The 14,615-nt window shown below is 40.1% G+C and overlaps 1 protein-coding gene across 2 annotated transcripts in view; it reads right to left on the reverse strand.

Annotated features, from left to right (window-relative positions):
• Trip11 (thyroid hormone receptor interactor 11) overlaps positions 1-14,615 on the reverse strand; it is an 80,068-nt gene that overhangs the window by 44,042 nt on the left and 21,411 nt on the right. For both annotated transcript variants that reach the window (XM_036205678.1, XM_036205677.1), the window contains exons 6-11: positions 14,328-14,493; positions 13,322-13,684; positions 10,525-10,565; positions 9,754-9,840; positions 6,794-7,006; positions 3,097-6,126 (exon numbers count right to left, since the gene is read on the reverse strand). In XM_036205678.1, coding sequence (XP_036061571.1) covers positions 3,097-6,126; positions 6,794-7,006; positions 9,754-9,840; positions 10,525-10,565; positions 13,322-13,684; positions 14,328-14,493 — 3,900 coding nt within the window. The remainder of the gene's footprint in view (positions 1-3,096; positions 6,127-6,793; positions 7,007-9,753; positions 9,841-10,524; positions 10,566-13,321; positions 13,685-14,327; positions 14,494-14,615) is intronic.

Consider the following 14,615-nt stretch of genomic DNA (forward strand, 5'->3'; position numbering starts at 1 on the left):
AGCTCCCTTTGAATTGTTGGTCAAGAGGGTCCAGGAGACCGCCCCAAACAATACTGACATTGCCCTTGGTTACCTCCCAGAACTTGAAGGTAAACCCTATTGCTGAAGATACTACACACTTGGGAAACAGGACTTGGAGGAATTGAACTGGAACTGACCTAGAAGCCTCCTCCTGTAGCACCAGGCTCTCAAAGTATCAAAGGTGAATGCAAGAAGCGTAAGGAGAAAAGCAACTAATATTCCTCCCCATCTGCAAAGCCTATGGACAACAGGGACCGGCCTGCTAAGATGTCACCAATGGTGCTGTCGGACAGGCCTTACGGCCTGCCATGTAAGGTGAGGCTCCTTCCTGGGAGTGTAAACTAGCCAACTCCCTGTGGCCAGTGAGGTCACAGACCCTAGACGAGGACCAACTATATCCCACTTTACTAAACCAGTGTAGTTGTAACTCCACTCTAAAAGCGTATGCTTAGACCCACAGATAACTGTCAGGTTCACCCCACAAAGCAGCTTATTTCTGCAATGGACAGAGACAGTTACATAAGTTTACAACTGGTCAAAATAAAGAGACCAACTGAACGCGAGGTACCCATCCTGTTAGTTCATCTACAACAGGGCCTCCACACCTAAGGCTCAGGGAACAACTCGGAAGAGGGGGGCATATAAGCTCTGTGAGGTGGCACACCATCAGGCTGGTGATCAAAAAGTCTTGGATTTTGGACCATTTCTGATTCTAGATTATAGTTGCTCAACCTGTATAGGTTAAACAAAGGTACCCTTAAATTACATAAGGAAAATCATTAGAAAAATATTTAGCTTATACTAAATACATTCAAATCATAGAATACTTAAGGTATGTGGTGATTTGAAAGAAAATGGCCCCCAAAGGGAGTGGAACTATTAGGTGTGGCCTTGCTGGAGTAGGTGTGGTCTTGTTGGAGGATGTGTGTCACTGTGGAGGTAGGCCTTGAGGTCTCATATATGTTCAAGGCATTTACAGTGTCTCAGTCTCACTTCTTGTTGCCTTTGGATCAAGATGTAGAATTGTCCAGCACCATGTCTGCCTGCACACCACCATACTCCCAGCTGCTATGCTCCCTGCCACGATGATAATGGACTAAACTGTAACTGAAACTGTAAGCCACCACCTCAAATGTTTTCCTTTAGAAGAGTCACCATGGTCATGGGTGTCTCTTCACAACAATAGAAACTCCCACTCAGACAAGGTAGATCTTCAATAAAATCTGCATAATTTAGATCCATAGATGTCAATAGATTAGAAGGAAATGGCACCAATGCCAAAACTGCATAAAAAGGCACATTCAGTATAACAAGATACGTCACTGTCCGCCTCCCAGTTATGCTCTTGGAATCATAAAATACTATACCCGTTGTCAGTCAGAACAGTGGGAAGGTCCATGCTCCAAGACCTTTAAACCAATTAGACTGGTACAGGCCAGTCCATTCAAGCTGAGATCTCTGGAAGACCTAGGCTAGCTTCATAAAGTAGTCAAGGCTGACTCCTGACCCTCCTGCCTTCACCTCCCAAGTGCTAGGACTACGTGGACTGCTGTGCCTAGCCAAACAGTGTACCTTTTAAATCAGATAAGCCAGGACTCTTACAGGAGAACTTAACATTTTGAATCCTGTGTCTAGCAGCAGATACATGTTCAAGAAGCAGATACTGGACTGGGGATATAACTCAGTGGCACAGTGCCTCCCTAGTAAGCATGAGGCCTAGGTTCAATCCCCAGCACTGAGAAAAGAAGAAAAAAAATAAACTGTTGTTGAATATTGTATTGTTCTATCATGCCCTTTGCAAATTTCTACTACCCAAGTGAAGAATTCATACTAAAACAGTAATGCCAAAGACACAGTACAGTACTTACCAGACTATCTTCATTAGTTCTTGCCACACCCAGCATGTAAAATAGCCACTAAAACAAGTTCACTAAAGAAGCTTAGAGTGAGCATGTATGCCACTGCACACATCAAAATCTGCTGGCACTTTACACTGAACTGCTATGGCCCTCCATTTTAAGAGTGAATACACAAACCAGTCTGATCAAAACATACCCCAGGTTCTAGAAGTGACAGAGCTGGGACTAGGCCATTGGCAGAGCCCGTTCTGTCTAAGGAACTACTCCAAGCGTGTTTCAAACTGTGGACTGATCCATCAGAACCAATTCTGGGCCAGCAGGATGGCTCAGTGGGGAAAGGTGGCTAAGCTTAATGACTCAAATCTGATCTGAGAGTGGAGAAAGAAGCAACCCTCTGAAGATATTCTCTGACTTTCACACATCCACTGTGCCAGGAGCGCACACACACCAAATAAATAAACAGTGTATAAAGTCAATTGAATGGCTCATCCAGCACATTTTTTTCCTAATAGTTTATCACATGTTACATGGATAATTTGGGGTTTCTGAAACTTTTCAGTCTCTCTCATACACTCGTACATACACAAACATATACATACATTATAGAAGTACCCTGACTGCAGCTCACGGTCAAATACATCTCTTAGTGCTTCCCTTTCATCCAGAAATTTCTAAAATGTTGGCCATTTCTAGAAGCTACTGAAATATGTCTAAAATGTGATTAAAGTGACTTCAAAACTTCCCTCTGATCAGTTGAGGAAATAGCTTCTAAGTAGAATGCTTGCCAGGCCAGGCAGTGGTGGCGCATGCCTTTAATCCCAGCACTTGGCAGGCAGAGGCAGGCGGATCTCTGTGAGTTCAAGAACAGCAAAAAAAGTAGAACGCACCTCTAGCAGAGGTCCTGGGTTTGCTCTCTACCATCCCTTAAGAAGAACTGCTCTGACGACTCACTTCTACTACAAGGGAAAATGGTACTTGCTACTGAATCTTTGTTTTATACTTAGGAGGTTATGAAGAATTAATCTTCTACTAAAAATATTTGAAAATATCTAGTAATTTAGGGATGAAGAAACTATACACAAACCAAAACACCAAATAAATAATCCTACGTGAGCAAGTTTCATCTTCCTCAGAAACACCATCCATAAAGTAATGAACATATTAAAAGGGCTCCTCTGCCCTCAATGTTTTCCTGCATACCCCACCAAGAACATACCTGTTCTTTTTCTTTCAATAGCTGTTCAAAAGCAAGCGCCTTCTCTCTCATCGAATGGCATTCAAACTCTTTTTCTCGTAACATCATGGAAAACTTCATGTTGGTCTCTTGTAATGCCTGGTATTCTGTTTCCTTCCCCCTGGAAGTTTCTACTATTTTTTCATTTTCCCCTTTTAATTTAGAAATGTCCATTTCTAAAATCAATATTCTCTCCTTTAAATTTGTCACTGCCTGCCTCAAAAGCTCATTTTCATTCACTTTGTTAGTGAAATTTTCATTTGAAGAATGTAACTGGTCACTTTTGGCTTTGATTAAGAGGTCTTTTTCCTTAAGTAAGTTTTGTAAAATCTCTTGTTTCTCCTTCAGCTGCTTGATTTCCGAATCCGTTTGTTCATGTTCTCTTCTTCCCACCTCCGAGGAGGCAGCCACGGACTCTGACAGTCTGTGGTTGTTTTCCTGAAGAGTTCTAATTGTGGCATCTTTTTCCTGCAGTGACCGTCTCAGATCATCCACTTCTTGTTGAAGCAGCTGAGAAGGCTCACATGGCCCAGCAGACTGGCCTGCCTTAAGAGGCTCTGCCGACTGAGCAGTAAGCGATGAGCCAGGAGAGAGCTGGGGTGACATAATATCAAGTTTTCCTAAAAGAAGGTCCTTGGTATTACAAAGCTGCCCTATGCTATGCTGAACCTGTGCCAATTCCTGCCCAAAATTCTTCAGTTTGGTTTCATTCCGCTCATAACTCTGGATCAGGCCAGTGTAGCCCACTTGTAGTTTAGAATTGTTATCACTGTCGACCAAAACTTGGGCCTGGAGCTGATGAAGTTCTTCCTGAAGCTGGGCTGACTCGTGCTGCATGTTTTGGACGGTGGTCATCACCTGCTGTTTCCACTCCTCCATTTTCTTCACCTGCTGTTTTAGCTTATCACGTTCCTGTAAGAGTTCCTCAAACTGGTTACTATTAACTCCTCCAACCTCACTACCCGTGCCAGAAGTCTGCAAAACTGTCAGGAGAGTCTGGCACTTCTGACTCAGTGCGTCTATTTCAATGTCTTTTTCTCGAATGATCCGTGATAAATTCTGAATAGTTTCTTTAAACATATCTTGACCACTACTTTCAAATCTAGTGGACATTTTTTTATTCTCATCTTGCAACTTAATAAGGGCTGCTTCTTTGGCACTAATAATATCTATCATCTTGTGATATTCTGTCTTTAGCTGGCTATTTTCCCTCGTCTTCTCATTTAAGACAACCATTACTTTCTCTCTTTCCATAGCATAGGCATGCAGCTGCTGCTGAAGGTAAACAACATCCTGAGAACAGGAAACTGAGGAAATCCTGGCGTGAAGAGCTTGTATCTCCAAGTCTTTCTGCTGGATAATCTGAGTGAGCTTGCCAACCTCATCTTTGGACAGCTGGTCGATCTGTTTAGTTAAAGAGATATTCTTTTCATTCAGAAGCTTAATCTCCAGCTCCCGTTCTTTTATCCCCTTCACTAACCTTTCTGTTTCAGCTTTGGATAAATCATGCTTTTCACTTTCATTTTCTATAGTAAGGCTCTGAACTTTTGTTTCTTGAAAAATATCAGAATTCTCTGTTGGAATGTCCCGTCTTTCTTCATGCAACTGGGCTTTTATTTGTTCAATTGTTTTTTGCAAGTTCTTAATTTCCTCATCTTTTTCTAAAAAGAGCTGGGTGTGTGTGATATTCATTTGTTCATGCTGGTATCTAAACTCATCCATTTCTTTCTTCTGCTCCTGTAGAGACTGGAGCAGTTGCAACTTATTCTGGTTTTGATCTTCAATCATCTTCTGGTGATGTTTAATTTCTTCTTCCAGATGATCCTTGATTATGTGCAGCCTGGACAGCTCAGATTCTAGCTCTGTGATGCTGTCAAGGGCTCTAGGCTCAGGCATGGGCACAGTCCGACTCTGCTGCTCCCTGATCCGCTCCAGCTCTTCTTGCAAGTGATTGTTCTCTTCTTTCATGGCTCCAAGACTTCTATCCTTTTCCTCTATGGTCTGCCTTAGAGTCTCATTTTCTCTTAAGGTCTGAGCACATTTATCCAACTCCCCCTGCAGTTGTGAACTTCTTTCTTTAAGTTTCACAATACAAATCTCCTTTTCATTTATAAGTTGTGTCAACTGTCTCTGCTCTTCTAAACTAGACAACAAAGACTCCTTTGTCTGCTGATGGTCAGTATCCATCTGCTCAATACTCTTTTTGAGCTCTGCTATCTCAGAGTCTTTTTCCTGACTGACCTGAACTAAGTGCTCATGTTCCAGCTGCAAGGCAGAGGTTGTCAGGCTGCGTGTGCTGGACAGTTCCTCAATGGTTTGCTTGTATTTCTTTGCTTCTTCCAACAGCCTCTTTTCAGCTCCACACAGTTCTGCTTCTAGCTGCGCCTTCTCATGTTTCAGAGTCTCCAGCATGGCAGTTCTTTCCAAAGAAACCTGGCTGTTGCCAGTAACAGACTCTTCCAACTGATTTCTTACATCCTCACATGCTACAACCAACTTTTCATTTTCTGTTCTGAGATCAAAAGCGACTTGCTTTAGATGTTCATTGAGCTGTTCTACTTCTGAAAGATTCTGCTTTAAGTTTCTAACTTCAGTCTCCCTTTCTTTAAGGAAGTCATCCTTCCAATTACTATTAGAGTCCTGGCTTTGGGACCGAGTCAACTCACTCCTGACTGTGGACAGCTCCTCCTCATTTTGTCTGATGTGTTCCCTCAGTTCACAGTTCTCCTTCTGAAGGTTGAAATTATTTTTCTCTGATTTACTTAGCTGATCTACTAAGTCTTCTACTTTATCTTCAAGCTTCTGCTTGGTTAACTGTAAATCACTTAGCGCCCGTTCACTGTGAATTAGCTTTTCTTTTTGCGTGTCTAACTCTTTGATAATGTTCATTTTATCATCCTCCAGTTGATGGATTCTCTGTTTTCCATCATCTAGCTCTTCTTTTAGTTTCTTGATGACACTATCTCCTTCACTTTGTTGTTTTGATAGCTGATCTTTTATTAAAATCACATGCTGAAAGAAAAATTAATTTGCACAGTAACTTTGTGACATTTTCTCATGTTAGTATCTAAAGAAAATTTTATAAAATTTCATATATCACATAATAATAAATCTGAATATTTCTAATCCTTCTTAAAAAAATAACTTTCTAGGCCGGGCGGTAGTGGCACACACCTTTAATCCCAGCACTCAGGAGGCAGAGGCAGGAGGTTCAAGCCCAGCCTGGACTACAGAGTGAGGTCCAGGAAAGGTGCAAACAGAGAAACCCTGTCTCAAAAAACAAAAAACAAAACAAAACAAAAAAAATGTTTATCATTTTGAATCTAAAATCAAAAAGGCTAATCATACATGTTGTTTCTAACCTTTAAACACCAGAGCAGGCTTCAACAAATGGTAGCCCGCCCACAAGCTGCTAGCTGTCTCTGTCTATAGTTTACCAAAGCAAAGCCACGCTTGCTTGTTTACATATCCTAATCAGCGAGTTGAATAGCTGCAAGTGAGATATGTTCTGCAAATTTAAAACACACTTTAGTAATTAGCATTTTAAAGACAAAGTTACAGCTTTGATTAGATCGTAAGGGAACTGAAATACTAAACCACAAAATTATATCCCTATCTATGTTAGTCCAGCTGGCTGGTGTGAGCATGTGCCTCATCACGTTAATGCAAGATGGGTTACCTTAGTAGCCTCTTGGTTCTGCCTGTCCAGCTCCTCTAACTCAGCCGTGAGCACTTCATTCTCATGAATACTCTGATTCAGTTCTTGTTCCTTCTCCTCCAAGTTAAGTTTCAAGTCACGTACTTGGGAAAGCAAATCTACGTCCCTTGTAGCTATACTTGTGATGACTTCACATTCACTGCTCAGTTTGGAAAGTGACAGCTGAAGTTCTTCCTTGAAAGACAAGGGGACAGGGAAAGCAGCAGACGCCATCATTCAAGAAGAGCCATCAAAAGACTAGGCACACAGACATAAATAAACATAACCAGGGCCCTGTCTTCAATCCTTTGTATTGGAAACATTACTGAACAAACCACAGCCTTCGGTCACGTACAGTTTTACTTACAGCTCCAAGTGGAACACTTCTACAACTCTGCATTCACTTTCTAGCCCTGCTTTCTTTGCAGGGGACCATTCCCAGGGCAGAGCCTTTTCTATTCTATCCCCAGGGTTACCACCATTATCCTTATACCCAAACACAGTCTTAAGCCCCCAACCTCCAGTTCTCTTCGCTTCCACTCCTAACACCCAGCCAGATTAAATAAAAATGAAAAAAACAAAAAACAAAAAAAAAGTACCCATTCAGACTATTAGTTCTAATTAGAAAATAAAGGGCCCATTTTTCTCATTAAAGGGACCTATTATTTGATTCTAATGGAATACAAAACCTTCTCTTAAATAAAGAGTGAACCCATCTGTTTCCTTTACCTTCTGAGCAAATAGACCAGGCTCCCCTCTCACAAACCGAGCATTACCAAACACAGACCTACACATGTATTTAATAGCCAATTATGGAATAACATTTTCTTGAACACCTAACATGTTAGACAGTTCTCTATGATTCAACATCGTTTTCTCATGTTATGTCTGTTATAAGTTATATAACGCCTTCTTCCCCCAGTGCTTTTTTAGAACTGAATTTCTCTGGGATCTACTTTGAAATACTTATCTCAATTTCCGTTAGAGAACCTAATAGTCCCATATAAAAGCGTCCTATAAAACTGTCTGATAGTATCTCCACCATCTCTCTTTCTCATTTCCTTCTGATCTAAACAGTTACTTTGAATTGTCCTTGAAAGATGGAGGCAGGTGTGGGGGTTTACGCCTGTCACCCCAGCACTTGTGGGGCTGAAGCTGGACGGCTGCTATAAATTTGAGGCCAGCCCGAGGCTATATAGTGAACAACAGGCCAGGTCAGTGTAGAATACAGTGAGACCCTATCTCAAACAACAAGAGAAGGAGGGTGAAGTGCGGGACAGAGAGCTCAGCAGTTAAGAGCTCTTGTTCCTACCGAGGACTCCTGTTTGGTTCCCAAGACCCACATGCGGCTCACTACAGCCTGTACCTATAGTTCCAAGGAATCTGATAATCTTTTTTAGCCTACACACACACCAGGCAAGCATGTGATCCATACACTTCATGAAGCCAAAACACTCATAAAGTGAAAATAAGTAAATTATAAAAAGGAAGAAAGGAGAGAAAGAAAATGATATTTGCCTAAATCTCTCTAAAGTTATCTGTCCATTTAGGAGAACAGCACATAACTTTTTTCAGGCTGACCTGAAAAGCACATCTGGCTTTATTAAGTTGGAAACAAACAGAATTCAGTGAAGAGTTACAGTGAACACCAACCATCAGAAGCAAGGAGAACTGAACCTATAAGAAAAGCGGGGAGGCCCCACAAGACTTGTGGAAAGGCCTCCACCGGCAAAGTGTAGTTAGACCAGTTAGGTACAGAAGAGGGCTCAGTGGGAGCAGAACCAAAGCAGCACACACAGCAATAAACACTGATTGTGACTCACTGCCAGCACTCTGGGAAAGATGACAGCAAAGATCTCAATGTCCAGGGCTGTACACAAACAACTTAGAACTGAAAACCCATCATGCCTCTGTGAGAACACCACCTATATACTGATGCAGAAAGAAGTTGAAACTAAAATGTTAGGGGACATAAGAACAGCATATATAGTATGTTGACTCTGGTATTTCTTAAGGATATGTGCAGAACTAGACATGTACTGATATACCCAGAAAAAGTAGTATTCTAGGAATTTGTAACAGACTGTGTTTGGGCAAGAGGCCAAGTAACAGAGGCATGAAGTTTTCCAGAATGTATTACTGAATACTTTCATCCATAAAAGCATAGAACTTTAAAGAATTCCTAATTGAAACTGAGTTCAAGTGCTGGACTTTAACTTTAACCTAATTCTTAGCTGCCCTAGTGAAGTATCTATTCTTGATAAGAAGTTAATTCCTGGGGCTAGAAAGATGGTTCAGTGGATGAAAGGCACTGACTGCTTTCCCAAAGGACCTGAGTTCAAATCTCAGCACCCACATGGCAGCTAACAACTGTCTATAACTCCAACATCTGACATTTTCACACAGACTTACCAGCAGGCAAAATACTAATGCACATAAATGAAAGTAAATAAATTTTTAAAAGAGGAAAAAGGGATTTTTTTAATTAATTCCCTTCCTATATCAAACAATGTATCATAGCACTCTATTCCATCTTTGCTACTAACACATTAAAAAAAAAAGATTCCACTTCTAATAGTAAAACTATCCCTATTCACCGTTCACCAGTAAGAAAGTCCTACCTACCACAATGGACATCCTGGGCGACATCAGCCAGATATCTCCCCTGCCTGTAGGTGCTGCTGTCAGGGCCCCATCAGAAATTGCATCTCTTTTGCTCAGATCTGTATGCCTACTGGTTTATGCTTGCACATACACTCTGGCCAGCCTCTCATACTCTGAACCTTGACCAGCTACTCCAACCTGGCTTGGCAAGCTTCTCAATGAGCTCAGACTTATTCTGAGGACTCTAGCACTTAAGCATTCCACTGATATGAACTAATCCTTAGCTGTGACCTATGACATACACCATTTTAATTCTACCCCATTTTAACAACACCTACCTTTTCTTGACTCAATAATGACTTCTCTTTTTCTAAAATTTGGACACACATTTGAAGTTTCTGATTGTCTTCAGCAAGACTGTTATCCTATAAAAATGTTAAAGTAGTATTTTCAGATAATACAGAATTTCCAGTTTACAAGAAAGCAGTCTAATTACATATTTGTACAATTATACTCAGAATATTTTTAGTAACATATAAAGAATCAATGTTGGACGGTTTAGAATCAGTCGCTCATTTTCGACATCCTTAGAGTATTTATTATATTTAAAAATCTAAAAGTATATTTACAAAGAAACTTGGAATTAATAGACACGGGCCGGCGAAATGGCTCTGCATGTACAGGCACTGGCTGTGCAAATCTGGGAATCTTAGTTCACTATCAGGAACCCATGTAAAGGTGGAAGGAAAGAACAGACTCCATAAAATTATCCTGTGACCTCCCTACATACATGTACATACACGCACACGCACACACACCCATTTAAAAAAACTGATTTTTTTTTTAAGGAAAATTCAAAATGCATCCCTTACTTTGATATAGGATCAGGTTCTTGTCTATACTGTCAAGTTACTCTGAAATAATATACCTTTACCCATTATACACCAAACATACCAATTTATAATGCAAAAACTTTGTTATTGATCATTAAGCACAGATTACTGAAAGTTCCTAGGGTAAATTTACATGAATTTGTGAGAAAACAAAAGACAAGCCAAAACAATGATAGTAAAATAATGCCCCAAACTTTCTCCATAACAAGAAGTTACCTGGTTTAAACTACTTAGTCTCATTATTTCATTTTCAGCATCTGTAAAAACAATAAATGAACCTGACATTACTTCAAATATTTTAATAATTACCTCTCACATTAAACTCAGAGGTACAGCCCATTAAAACAAAGTATATTTATAACTAGCAAGCAGGTTGACAGTTTGAAGTAAAAAACATTCCTGCCATTCTCCATTTCTATTATGACTATAAAAAGTAAGCTACAAGCTTAAAACCATGTTAAAGTCCAATGCTTTGGAAAAGTGTAAGAATTATGGTTCTGATAAAAATTAGTAACAATGTATTTTAAAATATAATCCATTAGTTTAAATAGTCAGAGATAGTATCAGGTCTAAGATTATTATTGAAAAGAAAAACTTGAAAAGCAATAAATAAAAATTTACACTGTAACAATATAATTATCTCTCAAACATCTGAAGTGACTTAGAAATGAATGTACTACATTTAGATCCACAGAGAAAAAAGGTTCTGAAAAAGAACCCAGAGACAGAATAGCATGAGATCAGCGGAAGCAATTCATTTAACGCTCATTCCAGGACAACTGAGCATTTATGACAAAGCCAGCGTTAGACAAAAAGACAGAAAAGTTCAGTTCTTGCTCTTGATGAGCTTACAATTCATAACAGAATTGCGACAGAAGCAAGTAAACAATGATTACAATACGGTGTGATACAGCGAACACGGGCAAAGGAGGGCAAAACAGCCAACATCTAGTCCAAATCAGGTGGGAACAGAGGGGCCCAGGAAGGAGCAGTGCAGCTCTCCTCCTCGGTGGCAGTTAAGACCTCACTGATTCAGTGGACTATCAGGTGGCCAAGGAAAACCAGGAACATCCTGCCTAGACAAGAGGGAACCAGAGACTACTACCACTGGCTGAAGGAACCACAGAGTTCACGATGGCTAAAGTTTATAAAGCTGGGCAATGAGAATAAACTAAGGAAGCAGATAGGGACCAGATGAACAGCCATGTCCACCTAACAAAATTCCAATTTCATTGCAAGTTCCCAGAAAGTCAGAAAGTACTAGAAAGTAGGGACCTAACTGGCTTTGCATTTCGAAAATATATTCTCACTTCAGAATAGAAGGGGAAAAAAGATGGATTGAAGAACAACAGAATGCAGAGAATTAAAAAGTCAACACTTTCTAACACTCACTATGGACTAGATGCTGTTCAAAAGGAAAGCCTGCAAATAGCAACTCACGTAGCCCACAGACTACTCCAGTCCTACAAGGAAGATAATAGTATTGTCCAGCCCTCTTGTTTTTTTAAAGCTTAATTTGCATGTGTGAGTGCATCCATGTGCTTGTTCACAGGCCAAAAGAGGGTGTTGTGTCTCCTCCTCTGTGACTCTCCATCTATTTAGTAGTCCTTTGAAGCAGGGTTTCTTCCTGCACCTGAGACTCATGTTTTCTAGGCCATGCTGGTACACCAATCCTCCTGTTCAGGTACACACAGATGCTCTCAGCTTGACATATGGATGGTGTGATCCAAAGGCTGGTCCTCATGACTGTGCAGTAAGCACTCTTAGCAACTGAGCCCTCCTCCAGGCCCCAACCCTGTTCTTAACCATTTTTCTACTTTTTCCATTAAGAAATCTGTAACATTAACTTGGACAATAAGCAATTATGAGTGGCTGAAGTAAGTCATAAGTAAGTTACAGAAAGGGGAAAGAGAAGGTCTAGGATAGTGGCTCTACTGTTAGACAAACTTAGGTGGCTTACTCGGTCTAATACACTTACTTCATAGATGAGGAGAGCTGTTTGGGGTCCAAATCCCCTGAACTGCCCTCCCTTTGCCTAAGTGGCAGCTCCCAGTGCTGATGCACCAAGAAACCCTGGTTTTGGGGATGCAATCCTGAAATATCACTCTCTCTCACACACACACACAATAAAACACAAGGAAATAAAAACTACAAGACTCGGTCAGGGTTGACTTCTAGAATTCTGCTTCCCAAAGACTGGACAAGGACTATGAGGAAGGGAAAGGAGAAGATGATCTTACTTTGAATTTAATTTTGGGTTGAAAATCCATGTTATATACAGATTTGGCCATTCAGGTCAGAAGCTCATGATAGAGTGGCATGGAGGATAGAGATATGGGTGTTCACAAGCACCCAAGAGCTGGAAATTTTCAGAGCAGGGATGAATGAGTTCATACAGAGTTTATACTAAAAGAGGACAAAATGAAAAATAAAATGCATATTTTCAGCTAAGGAGTTTCCTCCCACTATTTTCTTGCTATGTATGAATACTGGTGCTTTGCCTATGTTCTTTAATACTAACTTTTTTGTTCTAGTATTTAAAATTCTAAGCATCAGTTGGAATATGGAAAATAATAGTCTATTAATAATAGTCACTCAAGCCTTTGCTTCTATATAGAACACTTCAAAGGATAACAATAGATTTTTGCTGATGGAATGCTACATTACTTAACTGGAAAGTCTGGGCTCTGATTAGTTACAGACAATGTTGAGTCTGTAAAAAGAACAGACCAATACCTATGAACAACAATTCCTATATCCATAACCACGTCTCAGAAATCTATCTCTTCCTACATTACTGACTTCCATGTAAACACCTCAGAGAATAAGGAAGGGAGGCTGAGAGACATCCTGCTAGTCCTTAACCCTTATTATAGACAATTCCTATTTGGTGCTGACCAAACCCCACAATTCTACTCAAATGACAAAGTCATTTCCATAAACACTCCATTTCCATAGAATATACAGTCATAAGTGCCAAGAAACACCAATGTAAGTTCCAAATATTTTATACCAGTCAAAGCTTGCTGTAATCTCAAGACCTCTGCGACTGAGGAACTCTGTGGTGGAGTCCTCTCCTCCTCTGTCACAACGTCCCTCTGGCCCCGAGCAAAGGGCTGTGATGTACTGCATTCCAGCTTCAAGCGTTCACACTGCTCAGTCAGCTGTCGTTTTTCCTCTTCCAGCTGCTCCTGTTCCCTCTTCCACACTTCTCGCTCATGTTCTGCAGAAGACAATCTTTTATATATCTCTTTTATTTTATCCTCAAGTTCTTCAATTTTTTTGGTAGATTCTACTTTCTCCGTCTGTAGAATCTGAATAGTGTTTTGCATATCATACATTTTAGAGTGATCAGTTACTGTAACTCCTGAGCCACCTAAAATATAAAACAAAAAAAAACAAGCGGAATCAAATGACAAGTTCCAAAACGTAAATTGTTTGCTATGTACAATACAGAGACTTAAGAGATTTAGAACTCAGACAACTTAAAAAGTCAAATTACTATCTTATAATTTTAAATAAATAAAAAGTCAAGTATTTCGTTTGAATCAACTACTAAAAAGTCTATATATCTGAATCTAAAACAAAGTGAAGATACTTCCTTTTTTTTTTTTTTTTTTTTTTTTTTTGCTGTAGCATCATCAGCAGACAATGCAAAGCAATCCATTCCATAAGTGCAGGTCTTTCCATGTCTATAGCCATCACCGCAGACTTAGCCACTTTTTTTTTTTTTTTTTTTGGTTTTTCAAGACTGAGTTTCTCTTTGTAGTTTTGTTGCCTGTCCTGGATCTCACTCTGTAGACCAGGCTGGCCTCAAACTCACAGAGATCCACCTGGCTCTGCCTCCGAGTGCTTGGGATTAAAGGCGTGCGCCACTGCCACCCGGCCAGAATGAGCCACTTTTTATTCCATGGACCTTGGTCTAAGTTTACGACAGTAGTCTAATATTCTGATCTACGAATTGTCTAAGGCTTGTTATTTAACTTTGTCATCTAGTCTGTGAGTTAGTAAACTCAAACCTTGCTGTAACAGATTTTCCAGTTCTTCAATTCGTTCTTCATAGTCACTTAGCTCTTCTCGATGCCGACGACTTATCTCTGTCAGTTTCTGTTGATGTGTATTCTGCAATACTGACATTTCATGCTGATGGTCATCAATTTCCTGACTTCGATTCTGTTTAAGCTCCTTAAAAAAACAAGAACAAATTTAACTACATGTATGATGAATAAATAATCCAGTAAAAAGTAATTCATCTCACTGCTGTCTAGAAGTTTGTATTATTAAAATTATCTGAACATATTAAAGCT

Source organism: Onychomys torridus, chromosome 14, assembly GCF_903995425.1.
Source record: "Onychomys torridus chromosome 14, mOncTor1.1, whole genome shotgun sequence".
Classification (NCBI taxonomy): Eukaryota; Metazoa; Chordata; class Mammalia; order Rodentia; family Cricetidae; genus Onychomys; species Onychomys torridus.